Here is a 26,052-nt window from a genome sequence, read left to right as displayed (position 1 = left end):
TTCAAAATAAGCAGGTTGATAGTGACCACATTTGGTATCTTCTCATTTTAAAAGACAAGGAGGGTGAAGAGCAGGTGTAGCATACTCGTCCTAGAATTGCACTCACCTCTGCCAGAGGGTGCTTTTAAGTAAGAGAAAGGGATAATTTGAGGTTTTTAGTAAACGTCCATTTAAAAACAGTAAGAAACTCCGTATTATAGAAGATATAAGGGGAACGTGGGATTAAGAAACCTACTATTGCTACAGGTAGTTTTTATTTCAATAGTCCTTTGAACCCTTTCTGTTCTCAATCTCTTACTTGTTTCAGGATCTTCTCACATTTAGTTGATTACTTTACATTCCACGTCACTGAAAAAACTGAGAGCTACCTTCCTTATAATTGTCTCCATATCTTTACTCATTCTGTCCCACGCTTCCCCAGGCTACCCTTCCATCACTTGATTCTGCTTCTCTTCCCATTCTCACGTCTCACTGGTTGTCGCTAAGGACACTTGACCTTGGCATTCTCTTGGTCTCTCTGAGTCATAGTTGCCTCACCTCTAAAAGTTGGTGTGGGGTAGTGTTAGAGTGACAGCCAAGTGAATACGGTCTTTTAACTTTGTAAAATGTTATGACTGTCTCTTGTATCTTTAATGTCTCCGTAATTTATCCCTTTTGTTTTCCCCCCTGGGCATATTGTTGCTCTGGTCTCCCATTCTTCACTTCCTAAAAGCTAAAAGCAGCAACCACTTTTTATCTTACTTCCTCCTAGAACTTCTCTCTCAGTGCTCCTTTTTCTCATTGCCAGACTTCTCAGAATTATCTGCCTCTAATTTTTACGGTTTGCTTTCTCCCAGCCTTTATAGATTGGCTTCTATCCTTACCACTCTTCTGGAATTACTCTCTCAACTAATGACCTCCTGATTGTCAAAATCAGTGGCCTCTTTCTGTCCTTAAACCATTCACCCATTCTGCAACATTTGACACCAGCAACTTACTGATCTTCTTCCATGACTGTTTTCACATTCTGTCTTCTCTGACTTCTTTCTCTGGCCCTCTAAATGTAGATATTCTTCAAGTTTTTACCTTAGTCACCTTCTTCTTTTATTCTATATTTTCCCCTGAATGACTGCATCCACTCACATGACTATCTTTATCTCTCACGCCTCCACTGCTAATTCCAAGCCTATATTTCAATATCTCTAGTCCAGGCCTTTCTTCTAAGCTCTAGCTCTCCTTTTCCATTTACCTGTGAGAGATTTTCTCATGAATATCTTAGCAGCTCCAATTCAATATATCTAAAACTAAAACTTGTATCCTCCTTTCTCCCTCCCTTTATAACTCCCTCTTTTCCTCCCACTAATCCTCCTCACCGGCCCCATATAAAAACAAGGCAGGGCTTCCCTGGTGGCGCAGTGGTTGAGAGTCCGCCTGCCGATGCAGGGGACACAGGTTCGTGCCCCGGTCTGGGAAGATCCCACATGCCGTGGAGTTGCTGGGCCCGTGAGCCATGGCAGCTGAGCCTGCGCGTCCGGAGCCTGTGCTCTGCAACGGGAGAGGCCACGACAGTGAGAGGCCCGCGTACCACAAAAAAAAAAAAAAACAAGAGAGACAAACAAAAAGGCTTGGTCTTCCTCTCTTATCCCATGATGAATAGTTAATGGCACTACTGTCTTTCCATTAATCAAGGCTGGAGTTAACAGATTGTTCATTCGTTCATTCATTAAACATATACCTTCTGAGTGAGTACCTGCTGTATTCCAGGTACTGTTCTGCAATCTTGGAGTACATTCAAAGATCCCGGCTCTCAAGGAGACAGATAGTATACAACCAGCATAATAAATAAATTGTATAGTTGATAAAGGTGATAAGATCAGTGGGAAAAAGAGAGCAGAGTAATGGGGATCAGGGTTACCAGGGTTATGGATAAGGGCTTGCCAATTTAAGCAGGGTGGTCAGGGTAGACCTAATTGGCAAGGTGACATTTGAGCAAAGTCTTGATGGAAGTAAAGGAGTTAGCTGTGCAGATATCTGGGAGAAGAGTGTTCCAGGAAGAGGGACCAGACAGTGTAAAGGCCCTAATGTGGGAGCAGGCCTGGCATGATCAAGGAATAGCAAGGAAGCCAGTGAGGCTAATGCAGAGTGAGCAAGGGAGAGAAAAATAGGAGATCAGGTGAAAAGGGCATTGGGAGGCTATTATAGGGACTTGGCCTTAATTCTGAGCCAGAATCAGGAGCCACAGCAAGGTTTTATGCTGAAGAGTGACATGCTCTGACTTACATGTTAAAAGGATCCTGTTGTTTGCTGTATTAGGGGGACTATAAGGAGTGGTGGTAGAAACAGGGAGACAAGTTAGACTAAGTGCAATAATCCAGGGGAAAGATGTTGATGACTGAGACTAAAATGATAAAAGAGTTGGTAAGAAGTTATCAGATGCTAGGTATATTTTTAAAGAAGAGTCAATATGATTTGCTGACAGATTGAATGAAGGGTATGAAAGACAGTAATTGTGGATATGAATGACAAAAATTATGTGAATGCCAGAGACACTGGAGGATGAAGTGGAAACTCGTTGTAAAGGAGGGCAATGGGGGAAGAGAGAAGTTAAAGAACTAAACTTTGATCACCACTCCCCAGTGATGTCTTCTAGTCTCATGGCTTTAGGACACAGACTGATATGACATTATTTGTTTAATGAAAGAATAAATGATAGAAATAAAGAATGAAAGATGACTACATAGGAGAAGACTGAGGAAACAGAACTACTTAGCGACTGACAATTTTGTTTTTATTTATTATAAATTTATTTATTTTTTAAATTTTATTTATTTTTGGCTGCGTCGGGTCTTTGTTGCTGCATGTGGGCTTTCTCTATTTGCTACCCGTGTCCCCTGCGTTGGCAGGTGGATTCTTAACCACTGCGCCACCAGGGAAGCCCAGGAATTGACAGTTTTAATAGAGCAAAATGAAGTATCTAGCTTTATTCCAATTAAAAAAATTTTTTTATGTAGTCTAAACTGGCTGAGGTCAATGCAGTTGTGTAAGCAAAACTGTTGATAGAACCTCTCGATCATCCTTTCTGCCATTGTGTTGAGTAAGTGCTTCTTTGAGAATCTTTTGTGGATTGAAGGGATTTTAGGACCTCCCCAAATTAAATCCCAAGCCTCCACAGAGTATTGTGTCCAGAGCCTGGGCTTTCCTAGATTTTACAGACTAGAAAACAGAGACAGACCATGACAGAGGATTATTTCCCATTTTCTACCGTCCTCCAGAAATTGCCACAGTGTCTCCACGTGTGAGTGATTTCATCACGCTGGCTCTGCGGGCCCTGAGTGAAATCGCCAGCAGCCTGGGGTGGGGGGGGGTGCCACCCCCCACGCCTCCTCCGGTTTTGTCCTGCCATTCTGGTAGATCAAGAGAGCCAAAGGCAAGTGTCCGATTTCCCCTTTTGCTTGAGCGAGGTACCAGGAGGCAGTGCTTTGTGCCGCAGATTATGCTGATTGGTACGTGTCCCAGTGAGACCTGGCACCCTCCCAAAGAATCTGCTGCATTAAGAAGCTGATTCGCTCCAGATAGTTAAGCTTGAAAGTTGTTATGTTCTTGATTTAACTTGAGAAATGCCAGGAAATTTAATGTTAAATTTTTACTCGGCACTCATTTTGATAAAGCTTTAGCTAGTATTTAATTGTTATTTCTATTTTGGCCATCAGGGAAAAGTTTTAAAAGGTTAGTTTCTAGAAGTGGTTAACAGCCTGTGTAGCAGGAATATGACATGCAGCACCAAAATGATGGACTAGGTAAGTTGTCTTTCGAGGGATGATTTGTATCAGTATCTGCACTATTCTAATAGTAATGTGATATTTCCTTTATTACTGAGGATATACCTATTTCTGACCCTTAGATCAATGTGGAAAAGTATGTTTTCAGAGAGTAAATAACCATTAACTTAAAATTCAGGTCTGGAACAGGAGTAATCATATAACCTCACAAAATATTTTCCTGGAGACAGGAGCTCTTCTGTACAAAAGGCAAGCACTGTTTATTCTTAATTTACGGAAAAAACTTGTGTCTGGTTTTTAAGACCAGAAGTTGCTCAAACAGTACAAACTTCCAATTATAAGATGGATAAGTTCTAGAGATCTAATGTACAGCATGGTGATTATAGTTAATAATATTCTATTATATACTTGAAAGTTGCTAAGAGAGTAGATCTTAAATGTTTCACCCCCCAAAAAAGAAATGGTAATTATGTGACCCGATGGGGGTATTAAGCTAATGCTGTGGTGGTAGTCATTTTGCAGTTGTTAAGTGTATCAGATCAACAGGTTGTACACCTTAAACTTATACAATGTTATGTGTCAGTTACATCTCAATGAAGCTGGTGGGGAGAAAACCCACAAAAATAGAATTAACCCAACAAGGATTCTGTGTTTAGATAAATGAATACATGGATCCCAACTGGTGCTTCTGGGCTAAAAGCAATTGGGGGCCAAGGGGGTGGAGAGTCCCTTCCGAGGTCCTGCCTTGCTCTCTGCCATGGAGCTAACATAGTCAAACCAGACAGTGACTGGTGGCCCATACTGAAGACCTTTAATGACTGAGCAGATCTCAATCTCAGTTTCTTTCCCATTCCTGTTCAAGGATTGAGCACCTCTGAACTCTTTTTTTTCAGCGTTGCTTTCAGAGGTTTTATCACATTCTTCCCAAGTTTAGCTTTCTGCCCAGCAAGAAGAGAAGCCTTCTAGCTAATAAGCAGCTGTAATACAGGGAGTTGAGGTTGTTTTTGTTTTAAAAAAACAAAACAAAATGGCAGAAGTAGAGCATTGGTATTCATAGTTTTGACTGTGAGCAACTCAGAAGGCCCATGACTTGTGGTGCTTTGTAATTTTTCGGAGGGGTAAGTCAGTCTAATGAGTATGTCTAGCACACCTCCCACATCTAAAATTCACTGCAGCTTTATTCTGCATTCACGTGCCAACTAACTTCTACAATGATAAAAACATGTTTCTCTGTGGGAAACTTTCCTGAAAAGAAACCCAGCTACAAATGCTGTAAAATAAATGAAGATTTGATAAACAGACCTAAAAAGTTACTTGCAAATTTGAAAGATCTTAAATTTTTCTGGACTTGCCTCACAAGAGTTGGCAGCATTCGGACATGAAAATTAAGGCAGAATCTTTTCTGGCTTTTGATAAGTGATGCCTTAGGATGTGTATCAGTTAGTTACTGCACATTAACTTCTTCTATGGAACTATGATTAGACAATATTAGATTGCCTTTTCATAAAGAGACATAGCATCATAAAAGAGAGACTAAACCTAAAGATGATAAAAGGACAGATTACTAAAAGTGATTTTTGGTGTTTGTTTTTTTCTTGTTAATACTATAGTTAAAAACCCAAACAGCTTACTATAATTCCCAGGAAGTAACATTCATCATATTTTTGAAAGTGCTTTCACAAAAGAAAAAAATGATGAAAGAGATTCTACCCATTTGAGAATCAGATGACCAGGATGTGGGATACTTAGGAACTGATTGTCATATCTGATGTCTTACACACTGTTCTAACACACACTGCATGAAGTTTTGGGCAAGGCTAGTAGAGGTAAATAGGAGGTTTAAGAATCTGAGATGGTACCTAACTTCCCACAGCTCACTGTAGAGGCAGTACAGTGCCAGACTGCGGAGGGTTCAGAGCATGCCTATTTGATCTGGGAAAGTTATTCAGCCTCCCTCTACCTCATTTCCTTATCTGTTAAATGAGGATAATAATAGTACCTATCTCATGGGATTGCATGAATTGTACATAGAATTCTTAGCACCTGGGACAGAGTAAACTATTGTTATTGCTATAGTCATTGCTGTTATTTTTGTCGTGATTGAGAAGGGGCTGTCAAGCTGACTCATAAAAGAAGAGGAGGGGGGGGATTGATTTACAGCTGTTAGTTTCCCAGGGGAAAAAAATGTTTTACCACGTAAGCCAGATATAATTAAATTATAATATAATTTAACATTGTTCATTAATGTTAACACTGGGTCCTGGAATTGAAGAAAACACTGGTTTCTCACCTGAGTATCTGGAGTAGCCTTGTAGTACCCAGTGGAACAGAAGTGAGAGGGAGTTGCCGACCAGCCATAAAGTTGTGCTTGCTTCAGTCTCTTCCAGACTCCAAAGTATTTGCCCTTCTCCTTCTCTTCTTCAGGTTTAGATCACTCAGTCTGGAGCCTGAAACTCAGTAGGGTATTGATTTAGTCTCCCATTATCTCCCTTCTCCCCTTCCTGTCCCCACTCTAGCTATGGATTTTAATCTTAGCCTGTCTTCTGACTCTCTGTGTGACCATAAGCAAATCCCTTTGACCTCAATTGCCCACTCTTTAAATGGAATAAAAATGGCTCTGTGCATTCAGAGGACAACTGGGGAGATATATGGAAATGCATTTTCAAATTTCTTAAAAGGAGGATTCCTTGACAGGATAGAATTCATAATAAAAAGGCTATTTCCCAAGGAAGAAAGTTCTTTATTACAGTACATGGGCTTTATCACCTAGTAGTGCCAGAGCTGTTTAATTTTAGCTCTGCTATCACTAGCCTGTATGTTTTTGAATACTACTTTTTTATTTGCCCTCCTCTTTCAAATATTCACAGGCACTAATCCACGTTATGGCTTTACAGACAGTAAATTAAATTACATGAATTCTGAACACAGTGTTTTTGAGCTGTAGAGAGTCCGCAGCCTTTGAAACCACTAACTTAATTTTGTATAACTCTTATTCGGTAACTCAAAAAGAGCCAAACTTTTTCCTTTTGAATTTGGTTTAAGAAATAATAATAAATTGCTCCCAGGCAGTGGTCCTGGGTGCCAGATTTTATCTGGGATCTAAATCTTCTGTCTACATTGAAAATCTGCCAGAGTTAAGAGGTAAGCAATGCTAATGAAGATGTGATATATGACTTTTACCTTAGCTACAACCTTGTGGTCTCAGCTATGTGACTTTGGGCAGGTCACTTAATCTACCTGAGTTTAGATTTCCTTATCTGCAAATTTATATCCACAATAAATTGTTGAGAGAATTAAATGAACTTTAAATCTTTATTGAGCACTTTCAAAATATCTATTTGTCTGCATATAAAATCCTACCTCTAAAACAGCAGATATAAGTGGAAGATTATTCCAATAGACTGTCAGTACTTAAATTAGAATAAGTTCATTCAAGGCAAAAGCTCTGTTACCATCTTTCATAGAGTCTTCTTCCCCAGTAAATAAATACTTATTGAAGAAAGCTGAACACTTTTCTAAATTATTTTTAATTCACTTTAGCATTTTGTCACATTCCTTTGAAGAGCCTTGATTTTAGCAAATCTTTATCATTTGAGGGTGTTGTGTGTGTCTGTGTGTATAAGTATGAGCATGTTTAAAACAACCCAGACTCAGTGGAAAGAGGATGATCACACTGAGTAATTGGGTTGTTTGGGGTTTTTCTGTGTTTTTTAAATGGGGATTATTGTTTTAACAAGTGTAATAAAACTGATTTTCCTTTGTCACTTGTAAATTTATTTCCAAGATAAGATTTTAGAAATCTTTAGAGCAGTAATCACAATATTTCAATACATGACGCTTTCCCATTTTTATATACTCACTCATTTGGATGTGTGTGTGTGTATATATACACACACATACACACACATTTGGTTTTTTAAATTATATCTTTAATTATATCATAATATGTCATACCTAGTAAGTGGTTCTGAAATAGGAAAAGCTACATACAAATCGATGCTGCTTATTCTTTGTGGCATTGGTTATTATTTCACTGATCTTAGATATTTTTTTGATGTAACTGTATAAGCAATGTCTTCTTCAATTATTTCTAAAGAGAAGATCGTCCTAAATCTCACACTTTTAGAGGATATCACATTTTAACTGGCTTTTTTTTTTTTTTACAAAGTCAATTCCCTGTACTAAATTGCTAAAATAAAATAAAACAGCTTTCTAAGAATATGTTTGTTCTACATACAATTAATGCAAAGTGCATCGAGTATCCAGTTTCTGTGCACGTATCAATGTAACAGACTTTTGAAAAAGGAGGAAACATTTACTAAGTTCTTCAAAGTTAGAAGCAGGTAAAGTCTGATGCTTATAAACCAAGTCTTTTGGAAGACAAACTACATTCTTTAATCTGTGGCAGCTTCTCCTTTTTGGTTCTTCTTGTTTTTTTCTGCTGCTCATAGATCCAAGAGTGTGTTTAGATGCAGGAGGTGCTCCAAAGACACTCCGAATGTTTCCAAGCAATGACACTGAAAGTGCCCCCCTGCCACCCAGATAGCTGCATACCATTTAAAACTATACTTTCAGATCAAAGTCTATAAAGGCTTTCAGAACAACCTTGTTAACCCTTTCTGAAAGGGTTACATTTTTTAAAAGTTTATCTGTAGTATATAAGTTATCAAAAGCTATTGTGTTCTTATGAAAAATTACTTGCTCTAACTTTCCATGGCTGATGATATGCTAGCAAAAGCCATTTCAGTATCACCTTCACTGGGTACCTACTAGCTTCTAATTAAGCACAGTCGGTTGGTTGTTCTGTGGGCCTCTCTGTAAATGCACTCTACTTGAATTTACTATTACTTGTGGATTTTGCACCAGCAAAGATTTTTAAGGATTCTGGCCCAGTTCAGTTTCTCGGTTTAACAAAGAGGTTAGAAATTGGAAAAGATTCTTTGATGTTGATGAAAGTGCAGTTCACACTGCCACCCCTTTGATTTGACTGCTGAAACAGCAGATGTGGTAAAGCCACACTCCTTTAAGTGAAACTAAAGGGTGCTGCTACACGCTCACCTGGGTGAATTTCAGCTCCTGGTAGGTAGTGTAAAGGGGTAGCAGGTTTCCCTCCTTAGGCACGTTGGAATTATATTTAGTCTTTATTATTAAAAGCAGTAAATTTTTAAATATATATAGAATCTGTGGTTTTCGGTATAACAAATTACTGCCGAACTTTTGTGTCCCACCTCTTCCTCTATAATCAGTTAAGAAGGCCAGGTTAGCTCTTAGAGTGTAAGCTCTCTTTTAAATCATTGAATGCCATCTGCCTGTATTGCAAATAATGACCTGCTTTATCTGTAACTACTTTTTCTAAAATGACTGTGCTCTTGCATTTATTGGTTTATTGATGTGATTACTTTAAGACAGTAAAAACTAATGGATAAATATAAAGTATAAAAGTCTCTTTTAAAAGTGTCCTGAGTGGATAGACAACTAGAAGTACTTTGCCCTTGCAACATGGTTCTTTGCAGAGTCTTAAATCCGGTGTGTTTAGCCCACAAAGCACACGTTAATATTAAGTTGTTTTTAAAGTGATGGAGTTGGATCACCACGGTTCTTCTGTGCTCTGTGGGGTATCATGTTGCTTTAGTGTAATGAGTCCTGGGCTCCTAAATTTTTTTCTCCATGCTGGAAATGATTACATAAAACTGAATGGCTATATCTGAAGTCTTATGAATCTTGAGAATTTCTTATTCTTCAGGAAAAATATTACAAAGACTTTTCTTATTTTTTGAGGGGGAAAACTAGCATTTGTAACAAGTTTCTGTTAAAAATATCAGCGATTTTAGGTTATATAGCATTCTGTTTGAAAAACAAGCAGTCTTTCTGCTGCAAGGTCTGTATTTTAACTTTGTGCAGATGTGTGCTGAAAGAACATGATGTGCTTATTTGTTGCATTTATGCTACTTTCTTACTTTAAGTAAGATGGATGAAATTACATATTAAATAAAAACAGCAGGTCAGACAGCAGTTCTTAGCAAACTGAAAGCCTTCCAGAGACAGTGGAGAAAATGAGACTATGATTTTAATAACGCATGGACTTTTGAGAGAATTGTCTACTTAAACGCATATATATAATAATTTCTCTGTGGGATTTATCAGTGTTAACTGTCTAATGTTTAAAACTAATCTGCCATTAAATTGTGTTGGTGAAATGTTACCCAAAGTATTGTTTTATATCTTAACCAAATATAGCACTTTAATTTTGATGTAACTGCGGTTATAAACAGACACACTCTGATATGTATAGCATGAAACTCCAGTTGGTGAAAAGAGCTGTGTGGCCTTGGGCAAGTTATTTAACCTCCCTAAACCTCAATTTTCCCTTTCTGTATGATGTGATACCTACCTTTCAGGATTAAATGAGAACATCTATCAAGCACTGTTTTTTCAGAACATATTTTTCAGAACATGTTCACATACATTCTTATGTTCGCATAAAGTACAGTGTGTTTTTATATGGTACTTTTGAGCCAGAAAGTACTTTGTATTGTGTATTTCTTACTATACTCAATTGTAAAATGAAACTGTGTATTGGACATTACTTATCACACTCGATTCTAGAGTAAAAATTGAGAATAATGTAGAATAAATTATTCTTACGTTATTTAAAGAACACATGTTTATTGAGTGGCTACTGAGCAAGAAACATTGTTTCCTATCATTTACAGTTGAATATATTTGAAATCCAATAATGGAGAGGTCAAACTCAAGCTATTCCCAGTACATTTTATAGTCCCTCTCCCCTTTTGTTTCCTGTTTTCCTTTTTCTGCAACCCTGTTGTAACTTTAAGAAAGTTTTCAAAATAAAATAGCATCTGACTTTGTTTCATAGTCATTTAAAAATGGGGTTGATCAATACTGAAGCATTAGCTAGGAGCACAATTTGGTGATTTTTTAGATTTCAGTTACCATTGCCCTCAGGCTTGTGTGTGTGAGGATGAAAATAATATATGAAATATGCACCCAGGTTAAACAAACCAATATTCTTTGTACATCTGTAACCACTATAAACAGAATTCTTTATATGGAAGTTACTTTAGGAGCAGTTAGTTACACACACACACACACACACACACACAACCTTAAGACTCCAAGTAGCCTCCTGAGCCAGTGTTTTTGTTATTGAGACCAAGACTTGTACATTACTTTGGGAAGTTTCTGCCTTTTAGTTACTTTTATTAGTTATAAAATGCTATTCAAGGTTATTATAGATTTTCAACTCATGAATATACTTTTTGTTGGCATTTTATCAGTTGATTGTAAGCCAGAATCTTGGGGATTTGAAAGATGTTCTGCTAAATAGCCAGTTGCAGACCAGTCAAGCCAAGAGGGTAAATACCAGGGAAGTCTGCTCAGCAGGGCCTGTTTTATTTAGAAAGTCGTTGGCTTTGGGCAGAGGTTGTCATGTGTCATCTGCCCCATCAGTCAGAGCTTTAGCAGCTGTTCCCTGTCACTAGGGCCCTTATGTGCTACTGCTCATCCATCAGCACTGATACCGCTGCCTCTCCGTGGGCCAGGGAAGCCATGGACACACAGAGATAAAGTGTGTATCTCACTGGCCATCAGTTGGGATGGAAGCTCATTTAAAAAAAAGGGAGCCCAAGCAACAACTCCTTGGTCTTTCATTAAACCCTTAACCAAAATATATTCAAGAACATAAGTTGGATTTTGGTGAATCTGTTTCTGACTAAAAATACAGCTTTGGAAAGGTAGGAGGAACCTCTTTGTTCTAACCCAAAGAGATGCCCCTGGCTAAATGAGAGTTGAGAGAGCTTTCTCCACCAGATAACAGATTATCACTACCGGATTATCACTGAAGAGGCCTTTTCTAGTTGAACACAACAATGTAAGAAAAGACTGAAAATCACAAGTATTCCTTTTGTGATCATGCAGCAACCTGACAAATGGGATACCTCCCGATTCTGATCATAGACAAGCCTCCGTTTCCTTTTCCCCTGTTTGTATTCCAGAGACATCATTAGAGGAAAGGATTTGAGGGCATTAGTATCACTATCTGTCTGATTACTGTGTTGACATTTTTTAAGAGCCATTAATCATAGGGAATGGAACTTGATGTAGAAAAATACCCAGCCAAGGAATATCAAGAAAGTAAGCTACAGCCTAATATTCAGATGAGATTGAAGGGAAATTCAGCTTAACCCTATAATTGTTTTTTTCTTAATTAACTTATTACTGAACTCCAAAGCTAAGTAATTGAGAGGTAGCTGTACAAGCAAGGGAAATGGTAAACATAGCAAAGGAAATTGAGAAAGACAAATGTTTTTATTTTATAAATATTGCAGCTATATAATATGTAAAGAATATAAAGTAATATTCATCTTAAGATTATACAATTGAGGTCTTGTTTGCAATGCTTCCATTTTGGAAGAAAGTTACTTTTTCTTTTTGATAATCCCCTCATATTTTTTCTGTTGACTCTGAATGCTTAATGTACTTGATATTATTTAGTCCATGTGAGGCTTGACTGTTGATGGAATTTGAGAATTACTAGGTTGAGCGTATGCTTGCACAGGTAGCACTGTCATCATGGGTACACAGAAGTAAAGAGCAATGATCTGGCATATGGCTAGAGTGATTTATTTGTCAAAAGCTGGCAGTGCTTGTTGGATGTTTTGCCAGATTTTGATAGCATCAATTTATTGTTTGCCTAATAGATAATTTAAATTCAAATAAGTTTTCCCAACTGAAATTTTGGGAAACATGAAGCAAATATAGGTATCCTTATTTAAAAAATATATATGACACTAAACTCTAATGAACATTGTACTGTAAGACATTTTTGGTGCTGATTCTGAGCCAGGTGCTTCATTGGAAAATAGCACAAGAACCTAAAGTTATCCCCTCCCTTTTTTTCCCCCAAGACACATCATCTATTATGGCATGGGACACATGGTAGATTTTCAATAAAGACCAATTGATTGATTGATATATGGATCTGAGATGAATAAGGAGTGACCTGTATAAGGAGATTGGAAAATAAGTAATATTATTAATAAGTGTTGGGGTTTTTTTTTTCCTCTGCAGGTTTTTGTCATTTGTTGGAGGGACACTGTGTGAGATTGGCAAGCCTGAAATGCAACAGAAAATAAATTCATTGCTTGAAAAAGAAGGAATAGAGAAAACTGCAGAAAGATTGCCAACAACAGTACACACCTTACAGGTCATCATAGATGGTCTCAGCCAGCCTGAGAGCTTTGACTTTCGAACAGGTAAACAATTGAACTTGAATAACAGCACCTTTCACTTGCATAGCTCACAATAATCCTAAGCCGTTGGATTCTCCATTCTCCCATTCTATCCATGAGAAAACTAAAGCGTAGTGACCTTCCTTCAAAGTCATTGCAGCTAGTTAGTATCCAAAGCTGAAGCTAAAAGCTAGGTCTCCAGAACCCTTGTCCCAGGCTTATTTCCCATCACACTAGACTAAGTACATCATGCATGTGCTGGCATGTGCATGGAGGCATGCGTTCTTCATGATCCTTTTGTAAACTGTTTTTACCTCATAAGAGTTAGAAGTCCAAGGTAAAGCATTCGATTCACAAACTAAAGTGAATCTTCTCCCTAAATTACAGCCTTCCAAGTTCCTGGATTCTATGTCAATGAACACATTTAACAAATAAGATACTATCTCTCTGTTGATTCTCCTTCTAACTAAAAGTCTCTCAGCTTTCAGCACAGGTAGATGGTGAGGGAAGTATAACAGCCATAGTTGTTGAGAGCAATGACCCGGTGAGAAGGAATTAAGGTTTCAAATGACCTACTTCCCAAGGAAATTTGAATAGGAAGCCCTTAGATTTAAATGAGTCTGTGCTTGTCTCATACCAGTTTTATGATACCATGTTAGGGCTTGGTTCTTTGCATTCTGGGTTGGGCTGTGTTGAGGTGGTTTCTTTGAAAAGGTTTAAGGGAATTTGTGCTAACCCAGCAAGCTCAATGCACCATTCCCTCAACTGTTGTGTAAGTTTGAAATTAATTTTAAGGTTGGAGAAAAATAAAATGAAACAGTAAGACCTGTGCCAGAAATGCAGGAGTAGAAGCCTCTGTGTGGTCCATCCAAAGTGAATATTTCAGTAGACAAATCCATCTCCCTTTGCAGGTATTCTTATGTGTGAATTCCACCTAGGTGTTATCTAGCAGGAATACTAAGTGAACAGTAGTTTTCAAGCACGGTGGGATTTGAGGGTGCTATGCCTAGAACCACTACATTAGAGGGTTGGCAAATATGCTCTGTACTGGCTTTTCTTGTCCATCTTATTTTTCGGTCTTGGTGTTGATTGCTCCATTATCCCAGTTACACTGTAGACTCAGAGCAAAGATCAATACTCAAATTATATAGTTCAGCTAAACAGCCAACAGCTAAGTTGGTCCTTACCTGGTTGAGCAGAAACAGATGCACCTGGGCTCTCAACTGAGCTTACCAGTTACTGCAGTGTTTATCATTGTGACAAGTGAAATTTCAAATAAATCTCTTTGAAACAAACTTTTACCCTAGAGTAAGTCACAGTTTCCTAGATGCCTGAGAACTTTCGTTTTAATACTAAAAACATCCCCAGGAAGGAAGGCAGACAGTCTTACTTTTGAAGAGGCAGATAGTGTTTTGGATGTTTCTGTATTACAGTATTTATGCTACATCTCTTTTCTTTTCTCCATTTTCTCAAAATTATTTCCTTTCTTGCCTCATTCTTTCTTCATACTCATCCTGTCTTCTGTTTTCCCAGTGACATAATCAATTCTATTTTGTTAACACTCTGGTTGATAGTTGCCATAATTGGCTTCATCAGAGGCATCCAGGTGACAGAGGACTGAATATGTAGCCTTGGCAATCAAAGTGTTAAAGTTTGCCAGGTACATGGAGGATTTCTGATTTCTCAGTGACCCAGGCTGTCTTCAGAAACATGTTAAGTAGTTCTTGACTCTGATTTTCCATGCGAAATTAAACTAAGCAGCTGATCAGGAACCCTTGGGGAATCTGTAGCAGCTGAACCTCTGTAAGAAAGAAGGGGGAAAAAAGTTTCTAAGCATAAAAACAATGCCTATGGTGCCTCGGAGACCATCCTACCTCTGACCCTGATCAACAACTTTGTTTCACTTTGCTTTGACACAGTCCTTGCCCAGTGTAATGGCGCATTCAGTGGGTTTTTTGTTTTTGGAATTCACTGCTGCAGCATCAGGTGGAATTCTACACAATCAATTCCAATGTTAACATATTTTTTTTATGAAAAAAAATGAGATTTCAGGTTTAAAGAGGGTTTTTGTTTTGTTTTAAAGGCAAAAGGTGAATTTTTTAAAAACATTGATTTCAATATGGTTGGTCTGGGGGAGGGGAACCAAGAGGTGACCAGTTGTTAATACAAATGTAAAGGATAGCTTCAACAAGTAATCAGGATAAAGGCAACAGCTGTGGAGGAAAAGGAAATGGAATGGGCGGAGGGGAAAATGAGGTCTTAGTAAAAGGAGATTGGAGCATAGAATGTGTTCTTTGTTATTAGAGTCAACATTCAGTAATCCTAGGAAAGGGGGCCAAGAGGAGCATGGGTAAATGGGTAAACGGAATCCACAGATAATCCAAAAGCCCCATTTAAATTGTGAGTTGTAACCTTCTCCACCATAAAACATTTGTTGTTGTTTTTGTTTTGTTTTAACTAAAGCCATAATGATTCCTTGGCAGGTTTTGTGCCTACCTTGGGTGTGTAGTGTTAATGAACAGAGAAATGTACTGGAGTGAGCAAGGGAAGAGGGCTGTAAGGAACTTGAGAACAGAGATCTATGGTTCATCTTTGTCTCTCAAGCACCCAGCGGAGTGCCTGGCCAGGAGGTAGTAATAGAGGTTAATAAATGTTGTATGAATTGAATTGAAAGAGGAGAAAGGAGATGAAGAGCTGATCTGGGTTTCTGAGCAATAGATAATCAAGAATCCATAAATGTTGATTGGGTAAATATATTCAAAGTGGATAGGAATTGATCCTTGAGTTCAAATTTTATGGGGAGAAGTGAGACGACCATTTAAATTTCATCCACATTTGACTAAACATTTATGTATGTTCTACCCCCTTTAAACAGTTTGAGAATTCAGGTACTGGGGGAAAAGCTCCCAATCTTCTGTCTCCGAGGGTCTAATTTTCTCAGTGTTTGTGACTTAGCCTTGCATATTCATTGAACAAATATACTTTCTCATCACCTCCTCATAAAGAAGAAAATAAGACTCTCTAATCTAAAATTTTAGTCCTTATGTATAGTGCTAATGTTTACATGCTAGCAAGATAGAATTTGAGGCGAAGGAAGTATCTGAGTAAATTTTCTTGAATTGTTTCTGCTTGGCACATGCTGTTTCTCCAACTAGGATGCCTCTTCTCTGAAGGCAGGCCTGTATCTTCAGCTCCTTTTACGTCCCCCCTCAATGCTTAATACTGGTCTGGGCACACAATCGACACATAGTCCATACTTACTCACTAATCTGTGTTGTGTCTAACAGTGCTTTATTATTTACACAAACTGTCTTTTTTCCCCTTTCCTTGTAGATTTCGATAAACCTGATTTCAAGAGAAGCATAGTCTGCTTGGAAGACCTGCAGGTTGGGACAGTTCTTACAGGCAAAGTCGAGAATGCCACCCTATTTGGAATTTTTGTGGATATAGGAGTGGGGAGATCAGGGCTGATTCCCATACGAAATGTAACAGAAGCAAAACTTTCTAAGACGAAGAAGAGAAGGAGTCTTGGGCTGGGCCCTGGAGAAAGAGTGGAAGTCCGAGTACTCAACATTGACATTCCCCGATCTCGGATTACTCTGGACCTCATTCGGGTGTTGTGAGTGTGCCATTGGTGGCCAAACACTGATTTTTATTCCCTCATTTCTGCAGTTTGGCAAGAATAAGTCAGATGTTTGTGAGCTCTAGATAGCAGATGAGAAAGAATTCACTTAATATCAGAAGTATTTTCCAGACACTTTCCTTATTGTTCCTTCTGGATAAATAGAGAGCTAACGGTTTGATTTCTTTTCTCCTTAAAAAAAGCAACTAATAGACATCTTTATTTGGCTTTATGTAGTAATGATCTTCTGACCAAAATTTTATTTTTTATAACTCATCTTTGACTCCTTTTGCATTTTGTATAATAGATTGTTTCATTTCTACTTGCCATCATGCCTTGCTGGATTTGTATGGAACTATCTTCTTGATTTAAATTGTACAATGTTTCTTGACAGTAGGGCTGGCAGTACTTAATCCTCTCTTTTTATAGATTTTTTTAAAAATCAGGCCTTTTGGACTTGACTCATGATTTTCCTTTGCCAGACAAACCAGAGATATCCCAATAAAACAGATCCTGATGTGTTTGTAACCATCAAGTGAATAGCTCGAACTGTTTCTCAGAAGGATATACGTATTGATCCCTACAATAAAATTTTGTGGCTAGTGATCTTGTTTTTGCTATGTTGATTCAGTGAATGATCTAAGAGTCAATCTTGATTAAAGAAGATGTGGCACATATTCATACAAGCTTCATATAAGCCCATATAACTGTGCCTTTGGGGAAAAGGGAAGCCTCTATTAATTTGAAGAATGACTTTCTGTTTGACTTATCACAGAAAGGCATATTCTTTCTTAAGCATTAAGATCAAACTCCAGATGGGGATAGAAATGGCCCACCTAAAGATTCAATACAGATCAGGTGTGAAGGGGCAAGAAAAACAAGTAGATGAAGCCAGTCCTCTTAACTCTGTTTTTATTCAGTGGAGATGGTAAATATTAACATGACCTTACAGGGTAAAAATGATTTAAACAGAGACCACACTGGATGGGTATCTTGTCCATTCTGGCTGCTGTGTGTGGTTCATTTCCCTGGTGGAGTCATTTGCATGACTGAATGAGTGCCTGGTTTTCTTCATGTGTAGTGAGTGGATGGTTGGCTAAGGAGGGTGACCAATCCTGCTTGTTTGCCTGGGACAGTCAGTCCTGGTAAATGCTCATTGTCCTGGCATAATTTTTAATAGTGCCACTTTTTATTTCCAAAGTGCCCCATTTTGGATAATAAATCATATGATCACCTTAATAGTCACAGTCCCTTACAAAGTGGTAAATCGGACTGTGTTTATTGACAGTTCTGACTGGTGGTTTATTTTTCTTGAAATATGCAGCCTTCCAACCAGTATACATAGATATTTTTAATAAGTGGGTTCCTTAAAAGTTGTATAACTCAACTCCTGTTTGCCTGATGATTTCATTTCTGAAATGCTTTTTCTCTCCTACTGGTCTTCAACTGACAACGGATCTTAATGTTGTAACTTTAAGTTGACCTTCCCATTCACTCCTCCCCGTTCCTAGTTTGTAGATCAGTGACGAGTGATATGCACCTGAAGAGTTTTATTCTGAAGCATGCAATGTAATTTCAAGCAAATGCTTTTTTAAAAAAATTGAGGTATAAGGGCTTCCCTGGTGGCGCAGTGGTTGGGAGTCCGCCTGCCGATGCAGGGGACATGGGTTCGTGCCCCAGTCCGGGAAGATCCCACATGCCGCGGAGCGGCTGGGCCCGTGAGCCATGACCGCTGAGCCTGCGCGTCCAGAGCCTGTGCTCCGCAATGGGAGAGGCCACAACAGTGAGACGGCCGCGTACCACAAAAAAAAAAAAAAAATTGAGGTATAATTGGCATATGACATTATATTATTTTCAGGTATTCAGCATAATGACCTGATATTTGTATATATTGCAAAATGATCACCACAAGGAGTCTGGTTAACATCCATCACCGTACGTAGTCAAACAAATGCTTTGGGGGAAAAGGCCTTCTTCCTGGGCACTTTGAATACAGGAACAGAGCAGTCGACAGTATGAAGCAGCTCTGTTGACCTGGTAGCTAAGCCCTTGGGGACACAAGGAGGACTTGATATTGCACTGGGTTGCATGATTTGTCCTGTTCAGCCCAAACAGGGTGGTGCTCTATAAGGTGTAGGCTGGGTGAAGAGAGGCACATCTCATTTATCTCGTAACCGCAGAATGTAGCATCGTGCTTGGTGGTCAGTATGTTCAACTAGTTCTAGTCCCTATTCTACCAATAATCTACAGTGTGCCTTTGAGCTGGTACCTCTACTTCTCTGGGCCTCCATTTCCCAAGTTTAAAATGGTGATAATGATAAAAAAGCATTCATTTTTCCAGATTGTGTTAGTGGTCTCCTTTGTGCCAGGCATTGTGCTAAACACTGACCATACAATTATGATAGAGAAATAGAGATTATCCCTGCCCTTATGGAGCTTGAAGTTTATTGAAGAAGAAAGAATCATTAATCAAAAAATCATATAAAAATATAAAATTACAGGGCTTCCCTGGTGGCGCGGTGTTTGGGAGTCCGCCTGCTGATGCAGGGTGCGCGGGTTCGTGCCCCGGTCCGGGGGGATCCCATGTGCCACGGGGCGGCTGGGCCCGTGGGCCGTGGCCTCTGGGCCTGCGCGTCCGGAGCCTGTGCTCCGCAACGGGAGAGGCCGCGGTGGTGGGAGGCCCGCGTACCGCAAAAAAATAAATAAATAAAATAAAATTACAAGCATGATAAGCAGTGTAATGGTGACAGCATATAATACATGGATTGACCTTTTCAGAAAAGTCAGAAAATGTTTCACTGGGGTTTAACTGAGATATGAAACAATGACTGGAATTTAACTGGGACAGATGTTTTATTGACCTTAACAAGAGTTTTTTCTGATAAATGGTGGAGGTGAGAGCCTCATTGGAATGGGTTTAAGAGAGAGTAAGAGGAGTTAGATTGGAAATACTGAATATAGGTAATTTTTCAGGGAGTTTTGCTGTAAAGGAAAAAGAGAAATAAAAGAGTGACTGGAAGGGGGAAATGGAGTCCAGGGAGAGTTTTTGTATTTATTTCAAAGACAGAAGAAATAATAATATATGCAAATGGAAAGGATCCAGGAAAATTTGATACAGGAGACAAAGAGGAGAATTACCAGAATGAGATCACTGAGTGGAGGAGACTGGATAGAATCTAGTGCACAAGTGATTGGTCTAAGATAGGGATACAAAGAGTTCATCCATATTAAAAGAGAGAAGATTGAATATGTGGGCACAGATGCAGGAAGGAAGATAGATGATGGGTGCTCATGGAAGGTCTCTTTGTATTACCTCTATTTTTCTTACTGAAATGTAAAAGAAGACTGAGACCAAAGAGCAGAGCAAAAAGGAGTTGAAAGTTCGAGAAGAAAAGAAAAGGTAAGAAAAAAGTGAAAAACCTAGGGAAACGGAGTATGATTTCCAGGCCGCGTTAAATATTCTACCAGGTTAGTGATCAATTGAATGTAAGATCAGTCAGCTTGGTTATATATTTCTTCATCCACATCAACTATGTGGTACAGGTCCAGATTAGGTGGAGAGACGGATCTAATCAATCAGGTTTGGGAGTTTGCCAAGTGAGTACAATAGAAAGAAGGGCAAGGAAGTTGAAGGCATGTGAACAATGAAATCACTGAACGTGGAATTTAAGCCCAATAAGAAGAAAAGTAAGAATATGAGGGGAGAGTGAGGAGCAGTGAGAAAGAATAGGATTGATGGATTATAGGTCCTGATGGAGCAAGTGTTATAGTGGGAATAATAGAGGGTATAATGGATGGGAAAGAGTGGTTGTCAAAAGTTGGATGCTTATTAACTCTGAAATTACAGTTTTGGGAGTGGTTTTGTAACAATGGGTAGGGCATGGTAGGGGGACAAGGATAAGCTCATTAGAGAAGAGGAAGTGAAAGAACTGAGAATTCAGGATTATCTATATGTGCAATGGTTTTTGGAGACTGTCGCATTAATGCAGGTATAAAGTAATGGTGACTTGGACCAGAATGTTAGTGTTAGAAATGGTGAGAAGTGGTGGGATTCCGGATGCAGTTCAAAGGTAAAGGTATAGTCAGACAGGGTTTCCTGGTGTATTGGATGTAAGATGTGAGACACACAGGAGTCTAGGATGGTTTTTGGCCTAAGGAACCAGAAGGATGAAATTGTTATCTACTAAGATAGGAGGGAAGTTTTGGTGAAAAAGTTCATTTTGGACAGGTTAAATCTGAGTTATTCATTAGACGTCTGAGTGGAAATGACAGGTAGACTGTTGGCTATTTCAGTCTGAAGTTCAGGAGAGAAGGCTGGGCTGGAGACGTAAATTGGTAGTCAGCAGTGTATAACTACTTAAAGCCATGAGACTGTTTAAGATCACCAATGGAATGAGTAGAAATAATACGGAGCAGAGAGAGATCCAAGAGCGGGGTTGTTGGAAATCTAAGACACTCAGCTGTAAATTCTTTGACCATCTCTGTAGGGGCAGGGATTTTGTCTTGTTGTGGCACAGTCTTCTAGATGTATATTCAGAATCCTCCCCTTCTTCCTTACTAAGGGAATTCTCATTTGAGGGGATCAATAATGAGACTAGTGGATGTGGATGTGGCCGTGTGATATAGCTCTGGCTAGAGAGTGTAGGCAAAAGCCATGGGGTGAGGTTCTAGGAAGGCTAGAAAGAGTTGGGGGGAGGGGGGGTCAGGCTCAACTATTATGCTTTTCTTATCCTTTGCCCTGGCCCTCCTTCCTGCTTGGAGTGCACGTAGAATGTGGAAGTGCTGGAGGGCAAACAGTGCACCTCCAGCACTAGATAGCAACTGCTGAACAGAGACAGAAAGTTCCTGAATCCATCTTGGCATTGTGGAGGCACTAAAGCAGCCTTGAACTAACTGCCTACTCTAGACTTCACACTATGTGAGAAAAACAAGAGCTTCATATATTCATTTCAGCTATTGGGGGGCGAACGGAGGTTTACAGAAAAATGTATTCCCTGATATACATTTGTGCTGGACCCTACCCCCTCTACATGTAAAAATGCCTGGCATGTGATAGGTACTCACCGAATGTTGATTGAGTGGATGAATAAATAGCTAATAAAAGAGTTCAATAAAATGGTTAAATATAAGTTTTCAGAAAAATCCAGTTTTCCTTAATCATGTTAAACAATATGATGGAATAAATGGTTCCTATATATTACAACAGCACACTATAAAATATCTAAAATAGGGCTTCCCTGGTGGCACAGTGGTTAAGAATCCACCTGCCAATGCAGGGGACACGGGTTCGAGCCCTTTTCTGGGAGGATCCCACATGCCGCGGAGCAACTAAGCCCGTGCGCCACAACTACTGAGCCTGCGCTCTAGAGCCTGTGAACCACAACTGCTGAGCCTGCATGCCACAACTACTGAAGCCCACGTGCCTAGAGCCCGTGCTCCGTAACAAGAGAAGCCACCACAATGAGAAGCCCGTGCACCACAATGAAGACCCAATGCAGCCAAAAATTAATTAATTGATTGATTGATTTATTTAAAAATCTAAAAATTAATAAGCAATGTGCAAGATTAATGTGAAGAAAAATTATAAAACTTTACTATTGAATATGAAATAAAAGCAGAATATGTTAAAGTATACTGTGTTCCTGGACTGGAAGACATGATATTGTAGAAAGATTAGTCCTCCAAAAATTATCATATCTAGATAGATAGATAGATATGGATAGATATAGATGTAGGTATATCTACTTTTGTCAAAATTTCAATCATCATTTCAATCAACTTTGCTTTTTGTTTGTATGTTTGTTTATTCAAACTTAAATTAAAAATTAAAGTTATTTGGAAGAGTGTGAAAAAGGTCAAATCAATATCTTAAAGGAATAATTGATGTGGATGATATGGGGGAATTTGTCCTGTCAGATATTAAAGTATACGCAAAAGCTTCTGTCATCTAAATAGTGTCGTACTGGCACAGTAATAGATAAACAGAAGAGTGGAATAAGCAGAGAATTTAAAATCAATGGGAATTTAATATATGTTAAAAGTGGCATTCCAGATTGGGGCAAAATCATATTGCCACACTAACACAAAAATTAGTCCCAGATGAATTAAACATAAATAAAATTTTAAAAGAACTACAAACAAACATAGAAGGGCTTTGAGAACTGACTAAATAGCCATGTTTTTGGCACACAAGAAAAAATAGAGGAAACATGGGCCTATAGACCTAAAAGTTCCATTCAGAAGACATTTGTTGGACACCTCCTATGAGACCCTGTGCCAGGTGCTGGGGATGAAAGATGAATATGGTATCTTGATGATGTCTGTAGCCTAGAGGAGTTGGAATTTAAGCTGCAGCAAAGAATATCTTAAGTTAAATATCATGGGCATTTTGGAGTTAAACCTGGCTGCTATCTACTTCAGAATATAGTGTCATCCCATCTCATTTGAAGCCACAAGACCCTTTTGGAATGCTTGGTTTTGGATTAATGGAGTGCTTGTGTTGAGGGTGTCTGTACATCTAACCCTGACCTCAGAGTTAGCACTTGTGTTAAAATTGGAGATGGAAAGAAAGGACAGGATGGAAAAACCAAAAATATATTTAGTTGATTTTTTATTTTGGCTTCCTGCCTAAAATTAGTCATAATGAGTTGGATTTAAATAACAGATCATGGAGAACTCCTGAATGACTGGGCTCATTGCCAAAGCAGTCCGTTCCACAGGAAGAAAGATATAGATTTCTTCCCACTCACTCATTTTACGTGGTGAGGATGATTCTGTGCATGATGGCTGTATTTATTATTTAGAGGGAGAGTGGGATTAGCAGACTCTTGTCCTGTCAGTACTAAAAATTACCTTTTTAGAAATTAATTTAAAAACCACCTCCAGAAAAGATTTGCTGTTCTCTTACCTCATATCAAGAATCTATATAAGGATTGCAGTATCCCCCCCACTAAATATTTTTTAAAGAAAAAAGTCTAACCCTGAAGAAAGAAAATAAATTATTAATCTAAATACTACAGGGAAACCTCTCAGGGAGCAGAGAATTTGTCACAACTATATATAGCTCATCTAATGTGACAGGTCTGAAATGTTATGTAGCTCAATCCTACAGAAAAATCTAAAGTTAAAGATACAGTGGTAAGGGGAGAGATGGGGTAAGGGAGGGGAGAAAAAAGCATTGGAATAGCCCAGCTTTGTTTTGTCTCAAGTTTCAAGTCTTGTTTTATCCAAGCAATTAGGCCAAGTATAAGTCTCCAGATTTGTTGCAGTATTTTTTTTTGCAAAAGCAGTCAAGTAACGGAAGAATGACAGCCTGCTGCCTCAAGCGGCCCACTTTTGACAAACTTTCCACCTCCTATGACCAGGTCTACAATAACTCGGGAAATTTCCTCAAGGGAGCAAGCCTTTGGTTGCCTTTCTCCCATCCCAGTGGCTGGTTCTTTGACCATTTGACATCCGCCCGTCTCCTTCCCAGTTTTAAGTCTCTTGGCAATGAAAGAGAAGGTGGCACCAGTGAAACTCAAACCTAACGTTTGTTCAAATTCTTTGCTTCACAGGGTTAAAATGATTCCATGGAGCTAAAGCTCAAAAGGCCAATTGAGTCAAATTTGGTATAATTTGCTACTTCAATAACCAAAACAACTAAGTAAGATATACTGTCACTTTACCTGTAGTAACACCCACAAGAAACATCTGAAGTTACTTTTGGTCATTTTATTATAAATATATTTTTTTTCCTGATTGAAAATACATATATTATAAAAAGTATAAATAACGAAATATAAAAGTTGGAAAATAAAAGTCCCTTGTCATTTGAGAAATAGTCACCTTTTATAATTTATGTATATCCTCAACCTTTTTCTATATATACACTCCTTCATATATGAAGATTTTCTTAAAAATCAGGGTCAGATTATATATATATATATATATTCTATTTTTTACAATATGTCATGCACATCTTTTCATATCAGTACCCCTATATCTACCTTAATGTGTTTCACGATAAATGTATGAACCACTGCAAACAGTGCTTCCTATGGAGTTTCTGGCTGAGGAGGAGGCGAGTGAATCTGGGAGCCTCATAAACTGGCCCAGTACAGCCTCTGGAGCACTAGGACTGCGATTCCTCCAAACTAACTTAGCTTACATGATTCACCGCCTCATGAACTCACCATCTCCCTCTTTTCCCCCTCTTATCCCTTGATCCTATCCTGTACTTGTGGAACTCAACTCTAACCCAGGTTCCCCAACCAGCTGTGAAGCAAGCCAACCCCAGAACCTCGCCAGCCCTGGCCTCACAGTTTATAGCAGCACCAGGTAACCTAGGTGCTAAGGAAACCTCTGTATCTTCATTGTTTACAAGCTTCCCTTAGATTACTTCCCTCCCACCTAGATCTCTAAGAACACTGAGCAGAGGCCACAGATCCATTAAAGGAGAAAGTAGAAATTCAGAGCAGTGAGGAGATCTCTCTGCCTCATGGAGAGTTTGGCTCCTGTGTGATTGATACTGGAAGCTGTTGGAGTTGAAAATGGATGTGAGTCAGGGACCAAGAAAACTAAAACTGACAATTAATTGGCCTTTAACCCATCACATCTTTTAAAGAGGAAAACATACCCTTGATGCCCCACCCCATCCCCAAGATAAAAACATCAAAAACCATAGGAGAGGATATGCAAAACCAGACTGTGTATGTCTAATTTGACAAGGGTTATTTAAAAATAAATTGCTCAAGGCAAAGCACAGATGAAGAGAGTTCCTTTGGGCTTTGGCCAAGTCTTCACTAATAAAAGCTGCTGGCCCCAGTGAATAGAGCCAGGACCAAGGAAAATAGTCTGCAATCGAAAATTTGTCTCGGGAAACTTTACCTTGCTCTTTTTTGGGTTTTGGTTTTCATAACAACTTAATTGAAGTATAATTCACCACTTAAAAGGTACAAATCAATGATTTTGAGTATATTCACAGAGTTCTGCAGCCATCACCACAATAAATTTTAGAATTTATTTTCATCACCCCAAGAAGAAACCCTGTACCCATTAGCAGTGGCTCCACGCCTTCAGCACTAGGCAGCCACTGATCTACTTTCTGTCTGTATGGATTTGCACTTCTGGACATTTCATATAATTGGGATAATATAATATGTGGTCTTTTGTGACTGGCTTCTTTCACTTAGAATACTGTTTCCAAAGTTCATCCATGTTGTAGCATGCATCAGTACTTCATGTTTTTCTCTTTCTGACTTACTTCACTCTGTATGACAGACTCTAGGTCCATGCACCTTACTACAAATAATTCAATTTCGTGTCTTTTTATGACTGACTAATATTCCATTGTATATACGTGCCACATCTTTATCCATTCATCTGTCAATGGACACTTAGGTTGCTTCCATGTCCTAGCTATTGTAAATAGTGCTGCAGT

At 38.8% G+C, this 26,052-nt stretch overlaps 1 protein-coding gene across 3 annotated transcripts in view; it reads left to right on the top strand.

Annotated features, from left to right (window-relative positions):
* SRBD1 (S1 RNA binding domain 1) overlaps positions 1–17,237 on the top strand; it is a 222,030-nt gene extending 204,793 nt beyond the window's left edge. For all 3 annotated transcript variants that reach the window (XM_024753616.1, XM_024753615.1, XM_024753617.1), the window contains exons 20-21: positions 12,849–13,033; positions 16,343–17,237. In XM_024753616.1, coding sequence (XP_024609384.1) covers positions 12,849–13,033; positions 16,343–16,632 — 475 coding nt within the window. In that variant the 3' untranslated portion in view covers positions 16,633–17,237. The remainder of the gene's footprint in view (positions 1–12,848; positions 13,034–16,342) is intronic.
* Positions 17,238–26,052: the final 8,815 nt, after the last annotated feature.

This window comes from Neophocaena asiaeorientalis, unplaced genomic scaffold (assembly GCF_003031525.2).
Source record: "Neophocaena asiaeorientalis asiaeorientalis breed wild unplaced genomic scaffold, Neophocaena_asiaeorientalis_V1.1 scaffold171, whole genome shotgun sequence".
Taxonomy (NCBI): Eukaryota; Metazoa; Chordata; class Mammalia; order Artiodactyla; family Phocoenidae; genus Neophocaena; species Neophocaena asiaeorientalis.
Note: the sequence above shows the minus strand (reverse complement) of the source record. Positions and strands in the feature narration are given on the sequence as shown.